Here is a 24,889-nt window from a genome sequence, read left to right on the forward strand (position 1 = left end):
GCCATTTTGCTGACTGTCCCCCAACTCACACACTCCTCTCTCATACCTCTCCACTCCATCCCTCCACCTCATCCTTGGCCTCCCCCCCCCTTCCCCCCTTCCACTTCACTCACCTACACTCTCTTCATTACTATTTGCAGGTGCTAAAACAGCAACAGCATACAGTGTATGACATTCACAGTTGTGACATCTTTATGAAGGATGGTGCACCAGGTCATGGTTAAAAAAAAGTGCTCAAGTGGTTAAGTGATGACAATATTCAGGATCGATAATGGCTAGGAGACAGCTCTGACTTAAATCCACACTGAAAATGTTTGACTGTACATGAAAACAGAACCTTAATTATCAGGGTACCTCATCTATGCCCCATCTGACCAAACCCACCAAGACATGGAAACAGGATTAAAGTGTGGAATTCTTTCTGAATCTGTTTTATTCCATGCTAATATGTTTGGAAATGGTTATAGACAATAAAGGCTGAAACAACAGATAACAACAGAGTGGTTTGCAATAGCTTATCTTGTTTTTTCACTATTAAATAATTTTGTGTCATAAAAAGTTGGGTAGTATTGAAAAACTTTTCACAGTGGGTATAGCATGCTTATACATACTCTTCTACCATTCAAACTTTTACACCACACCCTGAAGTTAGTGGAATATAACTGCAGTATTTATCACTCAAGATCAAGTCAAATTAAATTATAAATATGCTTCCTCCTAAGGAACTCCCATACAGTACAAAAGTATGCCATGGTACAGCTAATCGTTTCTATGGGCTGGATGATTGATCAGCTGCCAAATCCAGCTAATTACTTCTCAAAAACTGAAAACCCTTGTGAAAAAGGAATATCAGTTGTGTAGGAAGATTTGCAAAAGTGTGGAAGTCTGAGCTTGGTTTTTAACTGCATATTTATTGCTGAGCTTCCTGCTTAAGAGTGATGATTGTGCGGCTAGTTACCAAGCTTGTTGCCATATATCACTCTCATGGTAGCCAGCCATCTACTATCTACCACTCAGGACATCCACAATTATTTTTTGAAATTCAAATGTATACTCTGATAAAAAATACACTGCATACCATGCTACAGACCAAGGCAATATACACCACTAGTTTTAATATATGCATTCTGCAGCAAACTGTTTTGTTCAGCCAAAGAGAAAATGCTGGTAGAGGATGGGTTACTGAAGGCTGTATCTACCCTTTTTTTCATTCTTGAAGCAACAAACTATTTCATTCAGCTATGGAGAAAACATTTCAGTTACGATACTTGTTAGTTTACTTCCTACTCGAGTTAGAACAAAATTCCACAAAGCATTGTGTGTACAGATTTTATGCCCTAAAACTCAGATCAAAACAATATTCAACAAATGAAACTGGTCAATGGAGAAAACAAAAGCAGAGGGCACGAGGGGGGTGGAAGCCCATCAAATTACTGAACTTCTCTATCAAGCCATCTAATTTGACCCTGAAATGTCATTTTGTTATACAGGTACAGTACAGTACTTTTATTCACGTCAGAAAAAATACGGGAAGTTATAATGATTCATTCATTCATTCATCTAATTTACTGTAATAAAATTACTTAGTGTTCACATCTGAATGACAGAAATTAGCCTGCTCCAGCTGATTTTCCCCACTACCCATTAACTCCTGTCTCTGCATGTCCTAGTTGTCAAAGTGTCTGTTGTTCAACAAACCCTTGCAGATATGGGGACCAACTCTAAATAAATAAGTTGTTTTCAAACTGCAATTTAACACCGTCAATCCAATGATGTATTTTTTTGTTGCTGATGCTACCATTAGATAATTTTACTCAACTTTAAGCACATCTCTAATAGGCAATTGGTTAATGAAGGCTATCTCTAATTCCTTCAGTTCACAAAAATTAACACCGTCAATCCAATGATATATTTTTTTGTTGCTGATGCTACCATTAGATAATTTTACTCAACTTTAAGCATATCTCTAATAGGCAAAAGGTTAATGAAGGCTATCTCTAATTCCTTCAGTTCACAAAAATTTGTCTATGGCTGAACAAAAGTTATTTGGTGGAAGCAATATTAAAAACTAAAATATGTCATTAGGGAGAAGTGGTGAAAGAAAGAAATATAACCTCCAGTTCATTTCTCTTTAAATGTACCTGGACCGCCAAGTAATTGGCATCGTGGGTCGGGTTGAGAGTGAGAGCGGAGGACTCTATTGATGGTCCTCAGTAGTGGGTGAGGCTCACAACCACACCGATTCCGGAAGTCATCCAAGTCTAAAGCCCAGATCATTCCACCTCCCAGACCCATCTGCTTGATCCATTCAGACTGTTGGAAGGAAGAGAGGTCAGTGTTAGAAGGGAGAGATGTCAGTGTTAAAAGGGAGATGTCAGTATTGGAAGGGAGAGATGTCACTGTTGGAAGAGAGCAATGTCAGTTTTAGAAGCACGAGGTGTCCGAGTTGGGAGGAAGAGATCTCGGTGCTGAAAGGAAGAGATGTCAGTGTTGGAAGGGACAGATCTTGGGTTGGAAGGAAGAGATGTAAGTGTTGGAAGGGAGAGGTGTCAGTGTTGGAAGGGACAGATCTAGGGTTGGAAGGAAGAGATGTAAGTGCTGGGAGGGAGAGATGTCGGTGTTGGAAGGGAGAGATGTCGGTGTTGGAAGGGAGAGATGTCAGTGTTGGAAGGAAGAGATGTCAATGTTGGAAGGGAGAGATGTCAGTATTGGAAGGAAGAGATGTCAGTGTTGGAAGGGAGAGATGTCAGTATTGTAGGGAAGAGATGTCAATGATGGCAGGGAGGGAAGCCAGTGTTGGCAGAGAAATGTAGGGAAGAATGTAAAAGGGCAGCGATTTGTCTGGAATGGAGGAGAGGAGAACAGCAGAGGGAGTGGCTGGAGAAGACTGTGTTAAGATGGGAGGCCAAGTATGTTATGGAGGGAGAGAAGTAAGGTTAATGCTAGAAATTAGGTGATAAGTAGTATGACTCAGAGTAGAGAGCAAGGACTGTGAGATAGAGCATATCTGTTTGAAAATAATATAAATAAAATCCAGTTGCATACAAAAGGTTATCTGTGTAGATGAAGAATTCTGGGATACAGTTATGGATACTGTAAGGCTTACTCATTTCATCATATCTAAGACCTTAACATCCAGACACAAAGACCTTGGCAGTAGTACCAACAAAATATACTGAACATAATGTTGGCAATTTGGACAAATATCTAATGCTGTCTTCAGAAAGTCTCAAATAGAAAATATTTAAATACAAACCTCTGCTTGGTATGAATAATGCATACAAAAAGTTGGAGGATCATGGGACAAATATCTGAATAACTCTACCCTCAGAATGTCATGGCAAATATTTGTCTTGTGAAAAAATAGAAGATGGAAACCTCTTTCCCTTTGGATATCTGTCAACTCAAGACATCATCTCTAGAAACGCATGATAGTGCCTATCTTTAGTCTTGTCTGACAACAGACTGCAAATGGTATAGTGGTCTAAGCACACACAATGGCAAAAATAGGTCCTTGCTCTGTAAAAATTGTACTGTTCTTTCCTAGCAGGTTGTGAGACACTTTGGAAATATGAAACACACTTTATCTGATCAGATGCAATGCCATAACTTGCCTAGTAGGGCACTGGCATTAGGGAAGACAGTTACCCACAGCTTCACCACTGCTACTTGTCTTTGGGCTGTAGACTTTAGTGGCTAACTTTACCAACTGTATGAATGTGTACCAATGGTTCATGACCTTACTGCTAATTATGTGTATTTGGCTGGACATAGTATACTTTTTGGGGATTCTTCTGTATTCCTCCTTCCCACCATGGGGACTACTGTGCAGCTCCCCTGGTTCAACACAGCCTCCAGGCCAGATCAGATGGTCTCTTCAGCAGCAGAATATGTGACATTTACCTGTATCTACCTCCCTCACTTTGCCCTTTGGGGTGACAGGTTCCAAAAGGATTCAGACAATGTGCATGGGATGTAGTCTCAGGAACCCTCACTCCTGGAGATGATGGTGTGCCCTACTGCTGAATCTAGTTCAGTATCAACAACATCAGTGGAGTCATCCATGACAACCCTACTCCAGTCCTTGAGACTCTCATAAAAAGAACAGACACTTACTAATCCCAACTTGAGTTCTCTGAAGCTGCCACACTGCATGTACACTTTAATGTCTTGGGCAATGTAAAAGGGACAATTTCCTGTAAGACACTAATATCAATACAGAACATCAAGAACACCAGCATAAGTTCCTGGTACATTATTTACTTCCTTTACATACATGGTGAAGGAGGTGGTTGAAAGCTAGCATATCACTAAATTGCACTGCAAAATCCAGTAGAATACACAAACAATAGTTTTGTAACTTAGAGGTATCAGCAACAAAGATGGCAGGCACCAGGCCTGTAAGGAAATTTTCATGAGCAGATATCTTGTGCTTTTTTCACGAAAGATTACCAGGTACTGCAGTACAACTGTATTATATTTGGGAAAAGAGGCAGCTGAAGTTTAGTTCCAAGTTAATATCTGTGTTTCAAATGTGATCATTAGATAAGAGAAGCCTCAGGTCTTGACAGTGCAAAAGCAAGGCTTGCATTCATACACTAAATAACAAGACACAGACAATAAGAAAAAAATTAATGCAAATTTGTAATAAACAGATCAGCTACAGTACCTTGTATCTGATTGTTGCAATGTCATCAAATCCAACCCACTGGTTCCCTTTGTATGCATAGGGGCCCATCGTTTGCTCAGGATCTCGTACCACTGTCCATCCACCTTGCTGGATTTTGTAGCAGATCTGTGGAGAGGAACAGACAGAATGAAGAAAAAGACTTTAATCATCAAATGAACTCTGGGAGAAATATGAAATCACAAGTGTCAGGAGTGAATTCTATAAACCGTGGCTTTCAGGATACTTCCACCAGATACTTCCTATTCTCTTGGGAAACTTATGTTGGAGATGTCTGTTCCATGAGCGAAATGGATGCAGTGTGTACTGTATACTGTATTCTGTTTCTTTTTTAGGGATGGATGCCAAAAGATGACTCTTGGAGAATTTTTGGCAAGAAATTTTAGACAGCCGAGATGACATGGAATTTGTAACAGTATTTGTCATTGTAAGGAAACGTTGGGAGGTGAGAAGAGGATACTGTAATGATTTCAGTGTAGAATACTGATGTGGTGAATCTGTGGGGTGGTGGTGGTGACAGTTTTGAACAGTTTATACTGAATGGTCAACAAGCTAAATTATATAAACAAAATGATGTAACCAAATTATGGCGCCTGGTGGTTTGGTGGGTAACTGCGGCGCTCCAATCAGTTTAAGCCAATGAAGGTTTATATCCAAGGGGTGCTTCTGGTTATTGCTCATGTAATGCCACTCAGGGATGAGTGAGGCTAGTCACCCTCATCTTAAATGTCATGACTGAATTACCTAGCCCTGGGCTCCTACACTCCTCATAGGGCAAAGTAGGATTGGATGATGGATGGATGGATGGATAAACTTCCATTCCTTTGTAGTACTGTATCATCTATAAAGGTTCAAACATGCTTGCAGTTACAATTACTCACTTATGGTACAGCTGAGGGTCATTTTTATTATGCATTCAAAGCATAGTATGAACCAAGACATTTTATAAAAATTCAAATCTTGTCATCATCATCATCAATACCTTCATTTCAGATAGTGTACCAGGGTTCATTTCAGATAGTGTACTAGGGTTCATAAACTTCCTGAGTTGTGCATTAGACTGCCTGTTTATACTTCTACCTTCACTCATACATCTACTAAACACTTTACAACCAAACAAGGGTGAATGTTTAAATGAAAAATACAAGACAAAATTATTCCTGATAATGATTAACAGCAACAGAGATTTGTTAACTGCAGAAAATAAGTGAGACCGTATACAAACACAGTTCTGGATCTATTATGTAATCTCAAACCAGAGCTATACCATCAGACCTTATATACGAGTCCAGTATCATAAATCAATCTAGGACTTAGAGTGCTTACAGAAAAAGTAACAACCAGTCTCATATTACCCGGTTTGAGGTGTAGGACTTGAAGCTAGAGTACAGTACTGTAGTCCAGTAAAAGTAAGGATAGATGACCAGCCTACTTACCTTGATGGGATTACAAGACTAATGAACATTCAGTCACTTTTTGAGGATCAAACCTGTGTGTGTATGTGTGAGTGTGTCAAGGTCAGGCTGGGGCATTCTAACCACTAGATCACCAGACAATCTATAAATCTAAAAACATTTACTTACCTCATAATAAGCAAGGAATCCCCTGGCCCTAGTGTAGCGGCCAGCCTCCCCACCCCCATAGGACTTCTGGTTAAGCCCATTGTTGGAGGACTGTGTCAGTGTGAATGACTGTCCATACATTGGTAAGCCCATTACCAGCTTTTTGGGATCAGCACCCTTCTCCAGCCAGTAGTGGATGGTGAAGTTCTGTTAAGGAAAATTAAGAATTAGGTACAATCTGGTAAAGATAGTTCATACAAACAGCTCTCATTATATGTTGCCTTCTGTGACGTTCATTTCTGCTGTTAAATCCAAAGCAATTACAGAAAAATTGTTTATTACAACTGCACTGCTACCTATAGTTGCTCTGATAGTTTCCCCCATTTACATTATCATTTGTACGTATGGCAGTTGTGATATTTTAGAACTCATCATTGCTCTTTAGCAAGGACTTACTTAAGGTACTCTTCAATGCAAAATATATACAGTATGCCTCAGTGCTCTGCACATTAGTGCATGGCATAAAAGTAATATATGGTACCCCCCCAAAAAAAAAATACTAAAATTTAAAATGATTGCTCAAACTTTCTTGTTAACCTTTACAACATCTCTAAGGAACTTCCACAATATCATATATATATATATATATATATATATATATATTTAAACTTTCAGAGAACACTATATAATAAAATAAACTCACAGAGTTGAAGAATAAGTTCTCATCCTGAGAATGAGCATACATAGGTGCAACATGACCAGTTTTCTTGTCCCACTGGCCATGGTAATCGTATGTCATCACAGCGATCCAATCCAAGTACGTATTCAGTGTGGGGACATCATAACCTACAGGGCAGAAAGGGGCATATTACTGTATGTTCATAGCATATATGTACTGTACAAAGAAAACCAATGCTAGATAGGCATGCCTTTAGACAGTTGCACCAATATAAGTTGCCCAGTTATCGATATGTCTCTCAGTTCCCTCCCTGTCCCCCCAAAGGAGGATGCTGGACTACCTGAGAAGGGCACTTCAGCTTGCAGTCTACCAGGTTCATGTGCACATCAGCTTAAAGCAACAACAACAACAAAGTAAACCAACTTCTTGATGATCACTTCAATCCAGATGACATCTTTTTACGTTTCGTTTCGTTTTTAAAGGCTCCAACATGCTTGCATGTGTCGGCCTTGGTCACCTAATGGCGGCTCTCCATGCTGCACGATCCATTGCAGCCTCCCTGTTCAGTCCCTTAACCCTAAGGTCACACTTAATGACCTCGTCCCATGTCTTTCTCGGTCTACCCCTCACAACCCCACCCCCAATATTAACACTTCTCACCTTCCTCACCCAACTATCATCCCCCATCCTCTCCACATGTCCAAACCACCTCAATCTACCTCTCCTCATCACAACACCAATACAGTCCAGTCCCATCCTACCTCTCAACTCTTCCATTGTAAACCCAGCCCCTCCAGGCCTTGGACGCAGGGACGCACTGCACATCCACCTAATCATTGTCATTTCTGTACGTCTGAGCCGGCGAATGTCTTCCTCCTTCACTGCCCAGGTCTCACTGCCATACAGCATTACACTCCTAACACACGCTGCATACAAAGACCCCTTAGCACGTAGGGAGAGCCCCCTCAATGTCAGGAGAGGCAAGAGCTCCCTGAACTTCTTCCAACCACTTCTCACCCTAGCCACAGAGCTAGCTCCAGCCCCACCTCCAGCACACAACGTGTCTCCTAAATAACAAAACTCTTCCACACACTCAAGAGATTCACCAGCAAGTTCAATTCTTTCACGTCTGACGATCTCCACCTGCTCACCCCGGCATGCTGTACACATAAAATCAGCATTATCTCGCAGTCTACCTCTGATACCACTACATCTCTTATGCACCCATTTATCACACACACCACACAAGATGGAATTACTTCCCACGCCCTTGTGGCAAACTGCACATGGCCACTCTCCCTCGTCTTTGACAGTACCGCCACCAACCCTAGATATCATCACTTTTGTTTTATCTGCATTTACCCTTAAACCCTTTTGCCCCATACCATCTCTCCACTTCCTAAATCTTTCCTCCGCCTCCCTTTCATTCTCTGCAATCAACACCAAATCATCAGCATACAACAACTCCCATGGGAGTCCGTTTCTAAAGTCACGTGAAAGGGCTTCAAGTACCATGATAAACAACATGGGACTCAAGACTGACCCCTGATGCACACCAACATTCACGGAAAACTCATCACTCAAATCTCCATTCACTCTCACCTGGGTGTGAGCACCCACATACATGGCCATAACCACCCTAACCAGCCACTCCTCCAAGCCAAGCTTTCTCATTGCCCACTTCACCACCTCTCTAGGGACTCTGTCAAAGGCCTTTTCCAAATCAACAAAAACAAAATAAAGATCCCTTCTCCTACCAATATATTTTTCCTGAAGCTGTCGAACAATGAATATGGCATCAGTGGTCCCCCTACCTGGCATAAACCCAAACTGCATCTCATCAATATTCACTCTTTCTCTAATCATACCTTCTAAAACTCTCTCCCTTACCTTCATTATCTGATCTAAAAGCTTTATACCTCTATAATTCCCTCTTTCCAGGGCATCACCCTTCCCTTTATACACATTTACAATTACACTCTTCAGCCAATCATCTGGGACAACACACTCATAAATAATCCTATTTATCAGGTCAGTGACTAAACTCACCCCTATATCGCCAGAGGCCTTCAACATTTCGGCAGTCAACCCAGACACACCTGCTGCCTTCCCCACCCTCATCCTGCCTATTGCCTCACTCACAGTAGCAGTATCAATCAAAGGCCAAGGGCCAGACACTGGATCTGCTGGCTCCAAACCTTCCCTGTCCCAGTCAAACTCCTCATTCAACAACCGGTTATAATGCTCTCTCCATGCATCTTTAATATCCTCACTGTTCACCACTACCCTTCCTTCATCATTCTTCACACACTGCTCACCTATGATATCCCGATTATCCCTCTTCACCTGACCTGCCACCCTAAATATATTTTTCCTTTCCCCATGATTTAGGTTATCAAGTAATTTAGCTCATTTTAAATGATCCCAGACATTTGTAAATAACTTGAAAAAGGCCTCTCATATTGAAGAAGTTTATTATGGCTACTGCTAATCCCTCCAGTTTGAAATGACTATCATAAGCTGAATAAAACTGTCAGGAGCTGGCAATATTAAATGAAACAGATATACCAGGCCTCAGTGAGTTAACACAAAATTCAAATTCTTTCTTAACATAATATCAACAATACTTCCAGTAACAGTAAAAATATATTACAAAAAGTATTATTTGCTTTATCAATTATTATATATATATATATATATATATATATTCTCTGGTAGGTGGGGGCACTCACGATCCACTCACTCAACGTAGTGCTGCTTTGGGTGTCTCCTCTTTCCTCTCTTCCTTCCTTCCTCTTCTGTCTTTCTTTCCTTCATTCTTTCCTATTCCTTCTGCCTACGGGTGGCTTTACACTCCCTCTTCTGTCTTGCTTTCCATCACTCTTTCCTCTGCTTATGGGTGACCCTACACTGATTGACAAGCCAAATGGTTTCCTGTACACCAGGAAACCATTTACTACGCTGGGTGATAACCATATAACCAAATTATGGCGCCTGGTGGTTCAGCCAGTAATTAAGGCACTCCAATCGTACTGAGCTGGTGCAGGTTTACATCCAAGGGGTGGTTGGGGTTTATTGCTCACATAATGCCACTCAGGGATGAGTGAGGCCGGTCATTCTCATCTTAAATGTCAGGACCAACTTGCCTAGCCCTGGGCTCCAGCACTCCTCATGGGACAACATAGAACTGGATGATGGATGGATATACATATGTATATATATATATATATATATATATATATATATATATACACTGTATATATATAATTATCATCATCATCATCATCATCAGCCATTTGAGTATCCACTGCAGGACTGGCCTATCCCGACCGAAGTCGGGATGATACACCCAATGCATATCTACCAAGTGGCTTAGGCTGTCTGGTAGAGATTGTATGTAGGGCGAGAAGTGCTTGTAAGTGTAATTGTAGTGTTGGAGTGGCTTTGGATGTGTGTGTAGTCTGTGAACCAAGTGTAATCGGCCCATGCAAGCCGACTGAGTGCAAGCATACTTTACAGTAAGCGACGCTGGTTCAACCACAGCACCCCTTGTGTCCGCCAATGCAGTACATGGCCGGGTGAACACTCCCAAAGTTTATTACACTGGCAGGGCGCGAACCCTGGCCCACCCGTGTACGAAACGCACACTCTACCACTATACCACAGAGGCTCCATATGTATATATATATATATATAAAGACGTGGAAAGTAGAGTGACACAAGGAAGAAAAGTAACTGGTGCAATGAAGGCCTTGATAAGAAACAGAGGCTTGAGTGTTGCAGCTGCACGAGGGCTACATGATGGAGTGTGCCAACTTTAACATAGGGATGTGAGACTATGGTGTGGCATGAAAATGAAAAGTCAAGAGTAAGAGCAGTGGAGATGGAACTACTGAGGAATGTATGTGGAGCTCAGAGGGTGGACAGGATACAAAATAATATGATTCGTGAATGATGTGGAGTGAGGAAGTATGTGGACGTCAGAATTGAAGAGAGTGTACTGAGATGGTATGGTCATGTGGAGAGAATGGATAACAAGGGAATGGTGATAAGGTATATCAGAGCGAATCTGAAGGAGGGAGGAGACGAGTCAGGCCAAGGAGAAGGTGGAAAGATATGGTGAATGAGTATGTGAGGAAGAGGGGCTTGGAAGTCAGTGAGGCTAGGGGACTGACAGGAGATCGAGCCGGCTGGATGAATGTTGTGAGGAGACGTGCATGATCAGGGATTTGGCACCCTTTTTAACATGGCAGTGTCCGGACTGACTCTATCGGATATGTTTATGTGAAGCTACAGAACGTGGTGAATGTTTATGGTGTATGCGATAGAGCCAGGATTGCGGGGGCTTGAATGATGAGTGAATGGAAGTGTGTCCCATTGGACTGGGCAAATTTGGGCTGTCTGGACACTGCTATTCCTCGCCCTGCCCTAGGGTGGGAAAGGAGGTCCAGATGATGATGATATATATATATATATATATATATATATATATATATATATATATATATATATATATATATATATATACACATACATATATATATCATCATCGTCAACATCATCTGGATTCCCATTCTGCCTACAGGCAATGCGGGCTTTTATCCACCCCATTACATCACTCTTTTCTTCCCCTACTGATTAATTTGGTCAGTTTCGAAGAACTGTGGTAGCATAGCACACTGCAGGCCACCTTTAGGGGGAGCCTGCGAGCCACACAGACAGCTCATCCCCCGTATGTAAGGTTTAAGATACTCTCAACATCATGGCCCTCTAAGCCCCGCCTCACATCCCACACGACTGCCAACCAATGTAATGGACCGACCTGAAACTCAACAAATTAATCACAGTGGTCTGGCTGGGATTCGATCCTAGGCCCTCGGCTTAATATGCATGTACGTTACCACTGAGACAAAGAGAGGATCCCCACTCTGCCTACAGGCAATGAGGGATTTTATACACCCCATTACATGACATTTAAGATGAGAGTGAATAGAGAGAGAGAGAGAGAGAGAGAGAGTGTGTTGAGAAGCAGGATTTGCTAGTTAGGTAGTCTGGATGTTTCTCAGTGTTCCTGGTATTTTACCACTGTATGTCAGAGTTGCCAGTTAGCCTGCTATTGTGATCGTAGTTATTTTGTAAGTTGTACATTAATTTCTGTGCTCTTTTTCTCTATAATGTTTTATTTATGTGCTTGTTAAATTATGTAATTAAATTTAAGTATGTATGCTAAATTATTTACAGTGTTATGTAATGTAAGAAAACTCTGGCATGTTTTGGATGTCTCCGAGTGGGTGACTGTTGTAACCGTGCTCTCTCTTTGGAATATACCATTACTGTGAAGAAATGTGGATCATTCTAAGCCAATGGAAGCTTATATAAGGATGGGGAAGAGACTAGAGAGGGTTCAGTTTTCAGTTGAGTCTGAGTGTAGTGCAGTGTCAGTGAAGTTTGTATGTTTTTGGTACTTGTGAAAACAGCGAAGTGTTGTTGGCAAACAGTGAAGTGTTACTGAAGTTTGTTCATCAACAATATATATATATATATATATATATATATATATATTATATACAGTGGAGCCTCTGTGGTACAGTGGTAAAGTGTGCATTTTTGTACACTGAAGAATGAGGGTTCACGCACCGCCAGGGTAAAAACTTTGGGAGCGTTCCTCTGGCCACGTACTGCATTGGCAGACACAAGGGGTGCTGTGGTTGAACCAGTGTCGCATACAATAAAGTATGCTTGCACCCAGTTGGCTTGTGCGGGCCGATTACACTTGGTTCACAGACTACACACACATCCAAAGCCACTCCAACACAACAATTACACTTACAAGCACTTCTCACCCTACATACTGTACAATCTCTACTAGACAGCCTAAGCCACTTGGTAGAGATACACTGGCTGTATTGTCCCCACTTCAGCAGGGATAGGCCGGTCCTGCAGTGGACACTCAAATGGCTGATGAGACGAGATGATATATATACAGTGTGTGTGTATATATATATTTAAGATAGATAGATACATTTCTCTACTAGCCACTAACACTCTAAAATGAAAGGATGATTTACACCTGAAGCTGATCCTGGTCAGGCCAAAACTGCCGTAGGTCTTCAATAAGTAATATATATATATATATCTATCTATCTATATATATATATATTTAAGATAGATAGATACATTTCTCTACTAGCCACTAACACTCTAAAATGAAAGGATGATTTACACCTGAAGCTGATCCTGGTCAGGCCAAAACTGCCGTAGGTCTTCAATAAGTAACGCTTGCAAATAAACAGTATAATTCTTCCACTTGAACAATTAACAGCATGGCAATTTGAAAAACTAGTTACCTGCATCAATTACTTTGTTGCTGGGAGACACTGCTGCAGACAGAAGTAGGCCATGTGGTTGGAAGGCAGCATGAAGCTCCCTCACCCAAGCAGCAAAGGCCTGCTTGTCTGAGGCTGGACCCTTCTTACAATTTACCTGCCAGGAATGTGATAAGTCTCAGTAGGGAACAGATGTGATACATCTGGTGTTATTAAGGAATAAAAATCACTGCCTACTCTATGCTAAAAATTAAATTCTCTCTCTATCTCTCCCTCCATGGGATGGAGAAATCTGGAGAACAACTATTTGATCTCTGTTCAAGCCAGAGAAGAAGGAAGCTCTACTTCAAGTTCCTTATCTGTACTGTTAAAGAGTGGCATCTGTCATAGATGAAAGCTGTGCTAATGGAGATGTCAAATCCCTATGCCATTAAATCATATTGATAAATAAAAACAACCTGAATAAGAAAGAACAATGATAAAGTATAATTATAACCTATGTTTATTCTAACCCTACATCCCACTGTTATAAATAGGCTGGGTATTATCAAGAACCAGGAAAAGAATAATAAAGATGTAGAAGAATTAGCAACAGGATATCCAGTGAAATGGGCCATACATTCATTCACTCGGAAATCAAGTCTTATAAAAACTTTGCTCCTATTAACCTATAGTCAAAATATCAACAACATAATTATCTGACTGACTTGCTCTTCCATGCATTAGGTGAGCCATTCTATCAACTGACTAACTAAAAGGGGTGCAACTCTTTTGCATGAGCATCTCTACAGGCTACACACAGTACTTCATCCATCCATCTACATCCTTTGTCATTTATTATTTCTGTAACTTTCATACTTTGCCTCACATGCTCATTTACCACTTTCATCAATCTTCTTGTGTTTCCATGCTTCCTGCCATCTTCAGATTCACTCATATATCCTCTCCACCACCCTATGAATCACAACTATGTTATAATGATTGGATTTCTGTATGTTTGTTTGTTATCACACACAGCAAAGATGGTGCTGTGTAACGCAATTTTTGTTAGAGCAGGGTACTCTACTGTTAAAATGCTCAAACCTGAAGAATAATACAATCTCCAGTCCAATTGGGCCACCGTTTCCTGAGTTATGACTCATTTCTTGACATCAAACGGAGGCTGCCAAAGGCAGCCTTTAAGCGAGTTCCCTTAATATATCAGTACAAATTAAGCATACTCTCTTCTACTCTCGGGTCAATCAACTTCTTAATCCACATCTTTCATAATTCTCTATGTGTTTTAACCAGTCTAATATACAGAACCCACTAATGTTCCTGAAAAGCTCCATTCCACTACTTGTTATTTGTGACTTTTCAAATATTCTGCAATCTCACATCCATATGCTAAGGGCACTTAATTTGGCGACTAACACATTTTATGCAGCCCTCTTACAACTTACATACTCAGTACCCATACTTCATTTCATATGAAGGACTTCAAAACATCAACTACTTTCCTTCCTTTAGTCACCCTGTTCATAATTCTTTTACATATTTACTTCTCTTTCAGATAACTGTACTGAGGTACTTAACCTCTTAAATCAGTTCAGGTCACTTCATTCACCAGCACAGCACACTGTGCAACACATTTTGAAATAAATATGTACATTCACTCCTCCTATTTCTCCCATCTTTCCTGTCACTTCTTGTTGCTTTTCTTTCCTTTACAGGTGGTTTTACATTGAGTGACAAGCCAAATGGTTTCCTGTAAGCCAAGAAACCATTTACAATGCTGGGTGGTAACCATATAACCAAACCATACGTGCTCCCTACGTGTCAACAAGTGGGTTGGTGGAGGGTTAGTGCCCCTCCCCATAAAACAAATAACTCAAAGTCAAATGGCCACCCCTTACGGGATTATGGCGTCTGGCAATAGATAGACAGACTTTCTGACCTCATTCCTCACAAGCATTCACAAAACCAAGAACCATTCAGCAAAGATACCATTCACTGTTATTAGGAAACAGCATCATCTGCATACATTTCATCTGAAGTACTCCATCCTAACCATTCATTACCAGATACAATATATTCCTCATTTCTATTGTTGTTGTGGCCTTAGGCTCAGCTGAATGTGAACTCAGTGGACTGCAGGTTTATGTCCTCCTGCACTCCAGCATCCTTCCTAAGGGGGACAGGGAAGAAGCATTGGGATGTTTGTATAACTGGGTAGTGGTGCCACCCGATTACAGTGTATCAGCACTGCCACAACAAGGCATCCCTCACCAGCATCTCCCCTTATCATAAACTACTACTTAGATCTCTGTCATATATCCCATCCATATAAATCCCAAATAATCATGGTAGCATCACACACCCTTTTACAGTACCATTCAGCAAAGATAATGAACCACTTTCAGGCATCCACCTAGAGTACACTTACATAGATCACTACCAACATAAAAACTCTACAGCACTCAGGATTTTCTGTCCACTCCACAAATACTTAACACCATTCATAATCCCTTCTTCTTCACCTTGTTGTGTGCCTTTTCCACATCCACATATGCCATAATTATCATGTGGTTGTTCTCAGGTGCTTTCTTCACAATATATCAATTATTTAAGGCAATCGTTTTGTTACCCCATCATGAATATATGGACCTGGGATTGGACTACTCACTCCAAACATAATGTTAAATAATGATGATAAACAATCCTCACCTGCCAGCACACAGGATATTCCCAATCCAAGTCCAGACCATCAAAGTTGTTTTGGAGGATGAACTGAATGACATGTTCGATGAATTTCGCACGTGCTGCAGGGTTGTTAACAAGAAGACTGTACTTGTCACCAGCGGAATCATTCCATCCTCCAATAGCTACGAGGACTTTCACCCCTTTTGCTTTGTATGCAGTAACACGCTCATAGAATCCTGTCAGAAATAAAAAGTGGTCCTAACTGGTTGGGCAGATTTTTAAATTCTTGAGATTACTGTACAGAATTTAAAATTCTTGAAGCTCCCATATTCCCATAAATCTGTAGTCTTATTTTAAATTTGCATAAATGCTGAGGAAAAAGGCAGATTTTAATCTCAAAATGTAAAACTGCTGAAGATTTATAACAGGCTTATGTCAAAATCCACACTTGTAAGGAAAAACAAATATGCAAACTCACTGTTGTCATAGTCAGCCCAAGTGTCATGAGGCTTGATAAGCAGGTTGTTTCCATTAAGAACTGCAAAGCCATAGACAATGTGGGTACACAGGGATGCATCAATATCATCAGGAGTGTATTTGCCTTCTCCTGGTCGGTACCATGCCCAGTTGGTGAAGTAGCAGACAACCTTGAAGCCTTGAAGAAAGAAATATCGGTTAAGGGTCATTCTGTAATATTAAATAACATTGTATAATGTGTTGCACTGTCATCATCAGTGTGCATTAAAATAAATAAATGGTAAGTGCTTTAAAAACATGTAATTACCTGATGACAGGTTTTTCTCTGAAGTGAGTAAGAAGTCCGGAAACAGATATATAAATCCATATAGAGTAAACCAAAATTAAAGATTCAAAGTACTCAGCTCAACTCCTTCAAGTAAATTAATGAGATGACACAACCACTCGAGGAACATGTGGGCAACCATAAACCAACCTCAACAATACATACATTTATACTCATAAAGGACAAAGGAATTCAATGACAATAATGACCATGTAATTAAGTAAATAATGAGAAGAGCTACAAGGCCTTTGGTAAACAGAGAAATCTACTGAAAAGCATGTACTGTATATATCCATAACTATTATGTCCTTCCTCTTCCATATACAGATAACTGTTCAAAACTGTGAAGCCTCTCAAAGATCCAAGCATCTTCTGAGAGGAATGGAATGGATAATGCTGGATATGATGTGAATGGATACTACAAAAACTCCTGCATGGACTAGATGAGAGGAAACTATACAGTGTATCATTACAGATAAAAACAAACATAGGTATGAGCAGGTTATACTGTATGTTTTGAATAACACACAAAAGATGGAAAATTTAGGTAACATTACTGGTAATCTAGAGGCAGGCAGAGATATTGATCGAGGAGTAAATCCACAAATTTGCAGAGCTGTGATGGAGCAGTCTAACGGCCAGTAGGTCATTGTGAAGCAAGTTAAAGGTCTTTTCCCAGAGACAATGTTGAGGGTATTGGGCAACTGACGCTGAGAGTTTTCTATCCACCTGGCCACGTTCTGTAGGCTGCATTTATGGACTCATTCTAATGACCTAAGTATCAAATGAATCCTCTGAAGTTGAGAGTAGTTCTTCGTCTTTTTGGACAATGTACTCTGGTAAACTCCAAAGTCACAGTGACAATAAATAAATATATATATAAAAAGATAAAATAAAGAAATAAGATAAACATAAAGCATGAAAAAACAAAATAATAAAACCAAAGAACAAACGCCTTTATTTATACGAGTACTAACATAAGATTTGTATAAATTGAATAAGCATTCAAAATGTAGTAATTTATGCCCTCATTGTGTAATGACCAAACTGAAACTTGACAAATTAATCACACTCCCGACCAGATTCAATCCTGGGCCCTCGTGCTTTATAGGCGCACACGTTACCATTGAGCCAAAGAGAGGATCCCCGCTTTGCCTCTAAGCAATGCAGGCTTTTATAGACCCCATTACATCACTCTTTTCTCCCCTCAATGATTCATTTGGTCAATTTCAAACACACACTGGTAGCGTAACGCACTGGAGGCCACCACTGGGGGCGCTGCGGGCCACACCGGACAGCTCACCCCCGGGATATAAGAATTAAGATGTTGTCAACAACAATATCATTGCCCTCTAAGCCTTACCTTACATCCCACACCACTGCCAACCAATGTAATGACCGAACTGAAACTTGAGTTAATCACACTGTCCTGATCGAGATTTGATCCTGGGCCCTCGCACTTCATAGGTGCACGTTATCACTGAGCCAAAGAGAAGATCTCCGCTTTGCCTCTAAGCAATGTGGGCTTTTACAGACCCCATTACAATTGCACTTTGATACAACCCACATAAAAATTGGCAAACTGCAAAAAAAATTTAAATAAGGCCTATACTCCAACTTCATTAGATGGTGTGCACAAGTGACAAGAAGTAAGTTACTCCTGAACAGTACTACCCCTCAGTCACGGAGTCACAAAGTCTAACACAGTGGTTGAAAAACCTGAGATCAACACATATCAGTAATTCTGCCAAACACACCAAAGCCCATTTGAGATTTCATCTTTGGGACCCTAATGTGGCAACATACAGCTAGTATGTCTTGCAGTGTATTATAAAAAGCGGATGATGAATCATTTTACTAAGTACAGTAATAATTACCTGATTGAAATACTGTATTGCTGAAATACAGAAATGATATTTCCTGTAAATCACAGTCCACATGTGGTGAGGTGATCTAAAGCAAAGCTTCTGGATATCTCTGGGAAAACATAAACCTCATTTCAATGCAAGTATTGGGTACAAGGTCTATGTCTGTACTGCAATGGGGGATTCCTAGTTTTCTCCTCACTGTTCCTGACTATTTTTGTTACTTTAATGAAATGAAAGCACTTTTATGGGTAGCATTCTAATTCCTCTCACTCCATATACAGCACGGTGTCTACCTTTGTAAAACATAATGGCATCTAAAGTTTTGATATTATGGTAACACTAACCATCACCCCCAGAAGGTGAGGTGCCTGGCTGTGGTAGACCAATAGCTCCTGGCTCCTGATGTGGTTGTGATGGTGGGAATGTAGGCTCAGGATCTGGCAGAGGCTGTGGCTGTGACTGCGGTGGTGGGGAAACTGGCTCCGGAAGTGGTGCTGGCTGAGGTTGTGGCTGTGGCTGTGGCAATGGCAGTGGCTGTGGTTGAGGCTGTGGTAGTGGCAGCGGCTGTGGTTGTGGCTGTGGTGGTGGTACTGGCTGCGGTTGTGATGCAGATTTAGATGGGCCAAGAACAGCCTTAATGGTGTTCATGAGTGGATGAGCCCCTTGGCCACAACGGTTCCTGAAGTCATCAAGATCGAGTGCCCACACCATTCCTCCTGCCAGTCCGTGATCCCGGATGTACTGGGACTGTTGTGGGGTTAGAGAGTCTTACCACTTAATAGCATCAAGCATTTCAATTGAGTGATGTGCATTTTTAGTTTTGCTACTTTCAGATGAATTTATTTTAAGATGTACAGATTTCCAGCAGTGCAGAGGCTGATGAAGGAAATAAGACTTTCAATATGAAATGTATCTTGAAGGCTGATGAAAATCACCTAGTGGGAGCAATAATATAATAATAAATGTCATTTGAATGAGGTGGTTATGTGACAAAAGAGCAGGCTTGTTTACTGATCCTCTGTACATACAATTTATGTTGTACCACATACTTGTACACTACTACATGTAGGTCAGTATGGTAGAGAATGGACTAATAGGAAGCACAGAATGCTTAAGAAAAAATTGTTATTGTTTTTACTCTTAATTTTATAAAGAAAAACTGCATAATCATATGGATGACTATCATACATGCATACCTTTTCAACTGCTTCAATAAAACCAAGTTATACTGGTAACATCAACCATTAGTAAAACAGCAAAACTTGGAATACAGTACGAAGATATACAGTACTGGGGAATACTTGCTACAACATGATTCATGTCCATCTTACCTTCCTCTTGATCATTTCTACATCATCAAAGGAGACCCACTGATTGCCAGAGTAAGCATAAGGTCCTATTCTGTACTCTGGATCTCTCACCACAGTCCAACCTTGTCGTATGTTGTGGCAAATCTGTAATGGACAATGGTGGTCTTAAAAAACTTTGGGAAACTCAATGTACACTGCAATAAAACTGGAGTACCTTGATATAAATCTAGGTTAGGTGGGTCTGGTTGTGTAAGAGTACACTGCTGATGCAGAATCCTGAGAAAAAATTTCAGCTACTGTAGGGAGCAGACAATAAAGTTTACTCATGCATACCATTACACCAGTTGTCACTGTCCTGGCAAATTAAAGTACAAAGTTCTGTATAGACATTAACATTGGTTTATGTGATGAACTAACAACATGAAAAGGTGTTTTGAGCCACGTATTAAATGAATGAAATTTTCTCCCCTTTGGAAAGTACATGTTCTGTACAATCTTGCTGCCGAACTTACCAAACTGAATTCCTCAGCTTAGAACAACAAAGAGAAGTGAAGAAAGTTCTTACTCTTCATCTCCGTTTCTCACAACCACTCCCCAACCAGTGCTGTGCTTTTCACATTAAGTCAAATTAGTAGAACTGGGGTAATGGAAGTCTTCAAATAACATTACAGTCATCCCATAACATCCATGGTTTTAACATACACGGTTTTGAATATCCGCCGATGGCTACAGAAAAAAAAAAAAAAAATCTCACTGAACTCTGCTGACACTGTAACATTATCCCAGGCACAGTTTGTAGCTGTTTTAGTACAGTAATGGCATTATCCAGTGAATAAAATATACTGTAACACTCTTCCTTTTGAAGGGAGCTGGGATGAGCACTGTAGTCTGAAGACGCCATGCAGAAGTACACTATTCATTATTTTTAACTTTTAGTGTTCTTGTATTAAATAAAGTAGTTGTTTAGTGTTCTTGTATTAAATAAAGTGGTTGTAAACATGCACATAGGGTTTTTCTTTAGTTATATAAGGAAATGGGGGGTCCAGAGGTGTTTTTAAGGAGGGCAGCAGATATCCACAGATATTTAACATTCATGGGTGTCTCTGTTACCTAACCCCCGTGGATGTTAAGGGATGATTGTATAGTGCATTTTTTCATTATGCAGCTGTCAAGAAGGGTCATGACTGGAGCACCCCACAATGATAATTAATTCAGTGAATAAGATCTTACTGATCCTAAATGTCTGTGTATCAAATGTACTCAGATACAGCAGACCCTTGCTATAACTGACCCAGGTATAGCGGATATCGGATTTATATGATGCTTCAAAGCCCACTGAACTTTTGTTGGCTATAGTGTGCGTTAAATAGGGTGCAATGGATCACAGTACATGTATTTCCTACCTTTTTACTCAAACCTGGCCGAAACTGCCCTCTCTCTATTATGCCTGTTGACTTGTAATAATAGATGATAGTGATACTGTACAGTGATACCTTGGTTATCGCACATAACTGGTACCAAGCCTAGTGCATGATTACGAAACTGCGCAATAATGGCAGGACAGAACCTACGGAGTGTGTGGTGAAATGCTGAAGCATGGGGGAGAGATAGTAGTAGAATGGATGTGGAAGATGTGCAGATTGGCCTGGGAGGAAGGTAGAGTCCCGGAGGATTGGAAGTCAGGTGTAATTATTCCCTTGTACAAAGGAAAAGGGGAAAAAGAAGTGTGTGGTAATCATAGGGGCATTTGTCTTCTTAGTATAATAGGAAAAGTGTATGGTAGGATACTTATTGACAGAGTTAGAGAAAGAACAGAGAAATTAGTTGGAGAAGAACAGGGAGGCTTTAGGAAGGGAAGAGGTTGTGTAGATCAGATATTCATTCTTAATCTTAAGTGGAAAAGTTTCTAGAGAAGGGAAAGAAGTTGTATGCGGCATTCATGGATTTGGAGAAAGCATATGACAGGGTGGATAGACAAGGATTGTGGAAAGTGTTAAGAATATATGGAGTAGATGGGAAGTTGTTGAATGCTGTGAAGAGTATGTAGGATGGTGCGAAGGCTGCAGTGCATGTGGATGGTGAACTAAGTGAATTTTTCTCTTTGAAAGTTGGGTTGAAACAGGGATGTGTCATGTCTCCATGGTTGTTCAATCTGTACATGGATGGGGTAATAAAAGAGGTACAAGGTAGGGTAGTGGATGTTGGAGTGGCCCTGGTGAGAGAGGATAGTGTTTGGAAACTCCCTGTACTGTTGTTTGCAGATGATACTGTGTTGTTGAGTGAAGACGAAGGGGAGCTGCAAGGCTTGGTGGATGAGTTTGGGAGAGTGTGTAAGAAACGGAATCTAAAGGTGAATGTAGGGAACAGTAAAGTGATGGTCTTTAAGAGAGGTGAAGTCAGTGAATGTACAGCGAGGTTGGATGGTGAGGAATTGGAAAATGTGAGTACGTTTAAGTACTTGGGTAGTGTGATGAGTAAGGATGGAGGTTTGGAGAGTGAAGTGCTTGAAAGGGTACAGCAGGGAAGAAAGGTTGCTGGTTCTTTGAACGCAGTGATAAGAAACAGGGAAGTGAGCATGGAAGTGAAAAAGTTACTACATGACAGTATTGTGATACCAACTCTAACGTACGGAAGTGAAGCTTGGACGTTGTTGGAAGGACACAAGTCAAGAGTGAAAGCAGTGGAAAAAGAGTTATTTAAGAGGAGCCTGTGGAGTCACATGGAGAGACAGGCTGACGAATAAGGATATAAGGGAGCATTGTGGTGTTGATGTGGATGTGATAGGAAGCGTTATGAGGTGGTTTGGCCATGTGGAGAGGATGGAGGGTGAAAGACTGACGAAGAGAGTGTATGTGAGTGAGGTGGAGGGGGGAAGAGGGAGGGGGAGGCCGAGGATGAGATGGAGGGATGGGGTGGAGAGGTATATGAGAGAGGGGGGTGTGAGTTGGGAGCAGGGCAGTGAAATGGAGGGGGACAGGGCGACCTTTCCACCTTCCTTGTATGAACTACTCCCTCCTGTCCTTCCCTTCTTCTATTCCTCCATTTCATTTGAACTTTGATTCTCACCACCACCAAGTGGTGGTCAGAAAGTCCACTCCTATATGCTCTTGCATCCATTACACACCTTCTCATCCTATCATCCACACACACATAATCAATCATTGCCTTCCATTCATTCAGTTCACCACCCACCCTTCTCATCACTTCTCACATATACCTGTGGATCATTTTGTGTCTGAAGAGGGTTTTGGCTATCACCTACCCCCTCCCAGCACAAATGTCCACTAGAGCACTGTCATTCTCATCCACCTCTGTAATATAAATATCTTTATTAAATTACCTTACAAAATTCATCAGCATGAAAAACTGTTCAATCCATGGGTGGATATGGCATGAGGATATTTATGGCAACAGGCAACCAAACACTTAATTTGGTATTAATTACAGTACACTACATTGATATGATTTGTGTCCATATTCTCTCACCTCATAATATGCCAGGAAACCTCGTGCCCGGGTGAATGGCCCTGCCTGACCACCAGACCTGGCTGGAGAGTTAAGGCCAGTATTTTTAGGGTCGTTGAGAGAGAAAGACTGCCCATAGAGAGGCATACCGAGGATTAACTTGTCCTTTGTTGCACCCTTCTGCAGCCAGTACCGAATGGCAAAGTCCTGCAAGTTAAGAGGCATTTTTAATAGTCTGAAGAATAAGAATAGATGGAAGATTATGATTACATAAAAGACTACAAATAAGAACATTTACTGAAATGTCCTGCAGTGAAACTGCTGATAATGTAATAATGATGCACAGTAAGGAATATATAAAAAGGAACAGTGGCTTATCATAAATTAGGTGGAAAGAAAACATGAAGACAGGCAACACAAATACAACACAGACTGCAAAAGACCCAGAAACAGCTGCATAGTATGAAACATACGGATCCTAAAAGGAAGATAACATGCTATTTACTGTGCCTATGAATCAATCATAATGTCTCTTTTATCATCATCTGTTAACTATCTAAATGAGGGTGGTCATACCCAAATGATCTAGATTGCCCTCTAAGCCTTCTTTACATTTTTTCCCTCAGCTTCTTAGTTTCCTATTCTTATAGAAGTATGTGCATTTTATTGTAATGTAGGTGTAAGCCAAAGGTATGTAAAGCCCTCATGGCTGTTTATTAAAAAAGTGTAAATGGTTCTGCCTGTAAGGCTGAGTCAGGATTCCATGGGCTTGAAGGATGTGGAAATAAATGTGGGGCTAATTCCACAGGATATGCTGTTTGAGAGTTCATCTATTTTTGTGACTATTTTCTTTCTCTGTTTCTGGATCCAACTTCACCCCATCTCTGTTGAAAATCAGGTTTGAGGTGATGATGATGTTACCAAATGACCAATTCTTAGCCAGCTCATGTGGCCCTTCTTGCTAGTCATGTTTTCTTGTGTGGTTTCCTTTTTTTTTTTCTTTCTTGTTTAATTGTGGCAGGCACTCCTACCCTTCAGAATTAACTGATTCCGACCAAACTTGGATACAATGGCACCTAGTTGTGTCCGCAAGGTTTTGGTTGCTAGCAACTACTCATTGCCTAGCCATCCATCCCATCCTTCATCCCATCCTAGGTTGCCACATGAGATCCATCCCATCCTTCATCCCATCCTAGGTTGCCACATGAGAAGCATAGGAGCCTGGGGCTAGGCAAGTTGGTCATGACCTTTAAGATGAAAGTGACTAGCCTCACTCGTCGCTGAGTGGCATTACGTGAGCAATACACCCCAACCACCCCTTGGATATAAACCTTCACCGTTCAATCCGACTGGAGTGCCATAATTACCCACTAAACCACCAGACGCCATAATTTGGTTATATGGCTACCACCCAGCATAGTAAATGGTTTCCTGGTGTACAAGAAACCATTTGCCTCGTCACTCAGTGTAGAGTCACCCATAGGCAGAAGGAAGAGGAAAGAATGAAG

At 40.9% G+C, this 24,889-nt stretch overlaps 1 protein-coding gene across 1 annotated transcript in view; it reads right to left on the reverse strand.

Annotated features, from left to right (window-relative positions):
- Positions 1-24,889, reverse strand: part of Cht10 (Chitinase 10) — a 127,215-nt gene that overhangs the window by 19,700 nt on the left and 82,626 nt on the right. The window contains exons 32-41 of the mRNA XM_080283727.1: positions 23,403-23,588; positions 19,938-20,060; positions 18,951-19,353; positions 16,415-16,591; positions 15,961-16,172; positions 13,276-13,411; positions 6,953-7,095; positions 6,271-6,456; positions 4,670-4,795; positions 2,148-2,313 (exon numbers count right to left, since the gene is read on the reverse strand). Coding sequence (XP_080139853.1) covers positions 2,148-2,313; positions 4,670-4,795; positions 6,271-6,456; positions 6,953-7,095; positions 13,276-13,411; positions 15,961-16,172; positions 16,415-16,591; positions 18,951-19,353; positions 19,938-20,060; positions 23,403-23,588 — 1,858 coding nt within the window. The remainder of the gene's footprint in view (positions 1-2,147; positions 2,314-4,669; positions 4,796-6,270; positions 6,457-6,952; positions 7,096-13,275; positions 13,412-15,960; positions 16,173-16,414; positions 16,592-18,950; positions 19,354-19,937; positions 20,061-23,402; positions 23,589-24,889) is intronic.

This window comes from Coenobita brevimanus, chromosome 98, assembly GCF_032717465.1.
Source record: "Coenobita brevimanus isolate Jiangsu-jjx chromosome 98, ASM3271746v2, whole genome shotgun sequence".
In the NCBI taxonomy this organism is placed as follows: domain Eukaryota; kingdom Metazoa; phylum Arthropoda; class Malacostraca; order Decapoda; family Coenobitidae; genus Coenobita; species Coenobita brevimanus.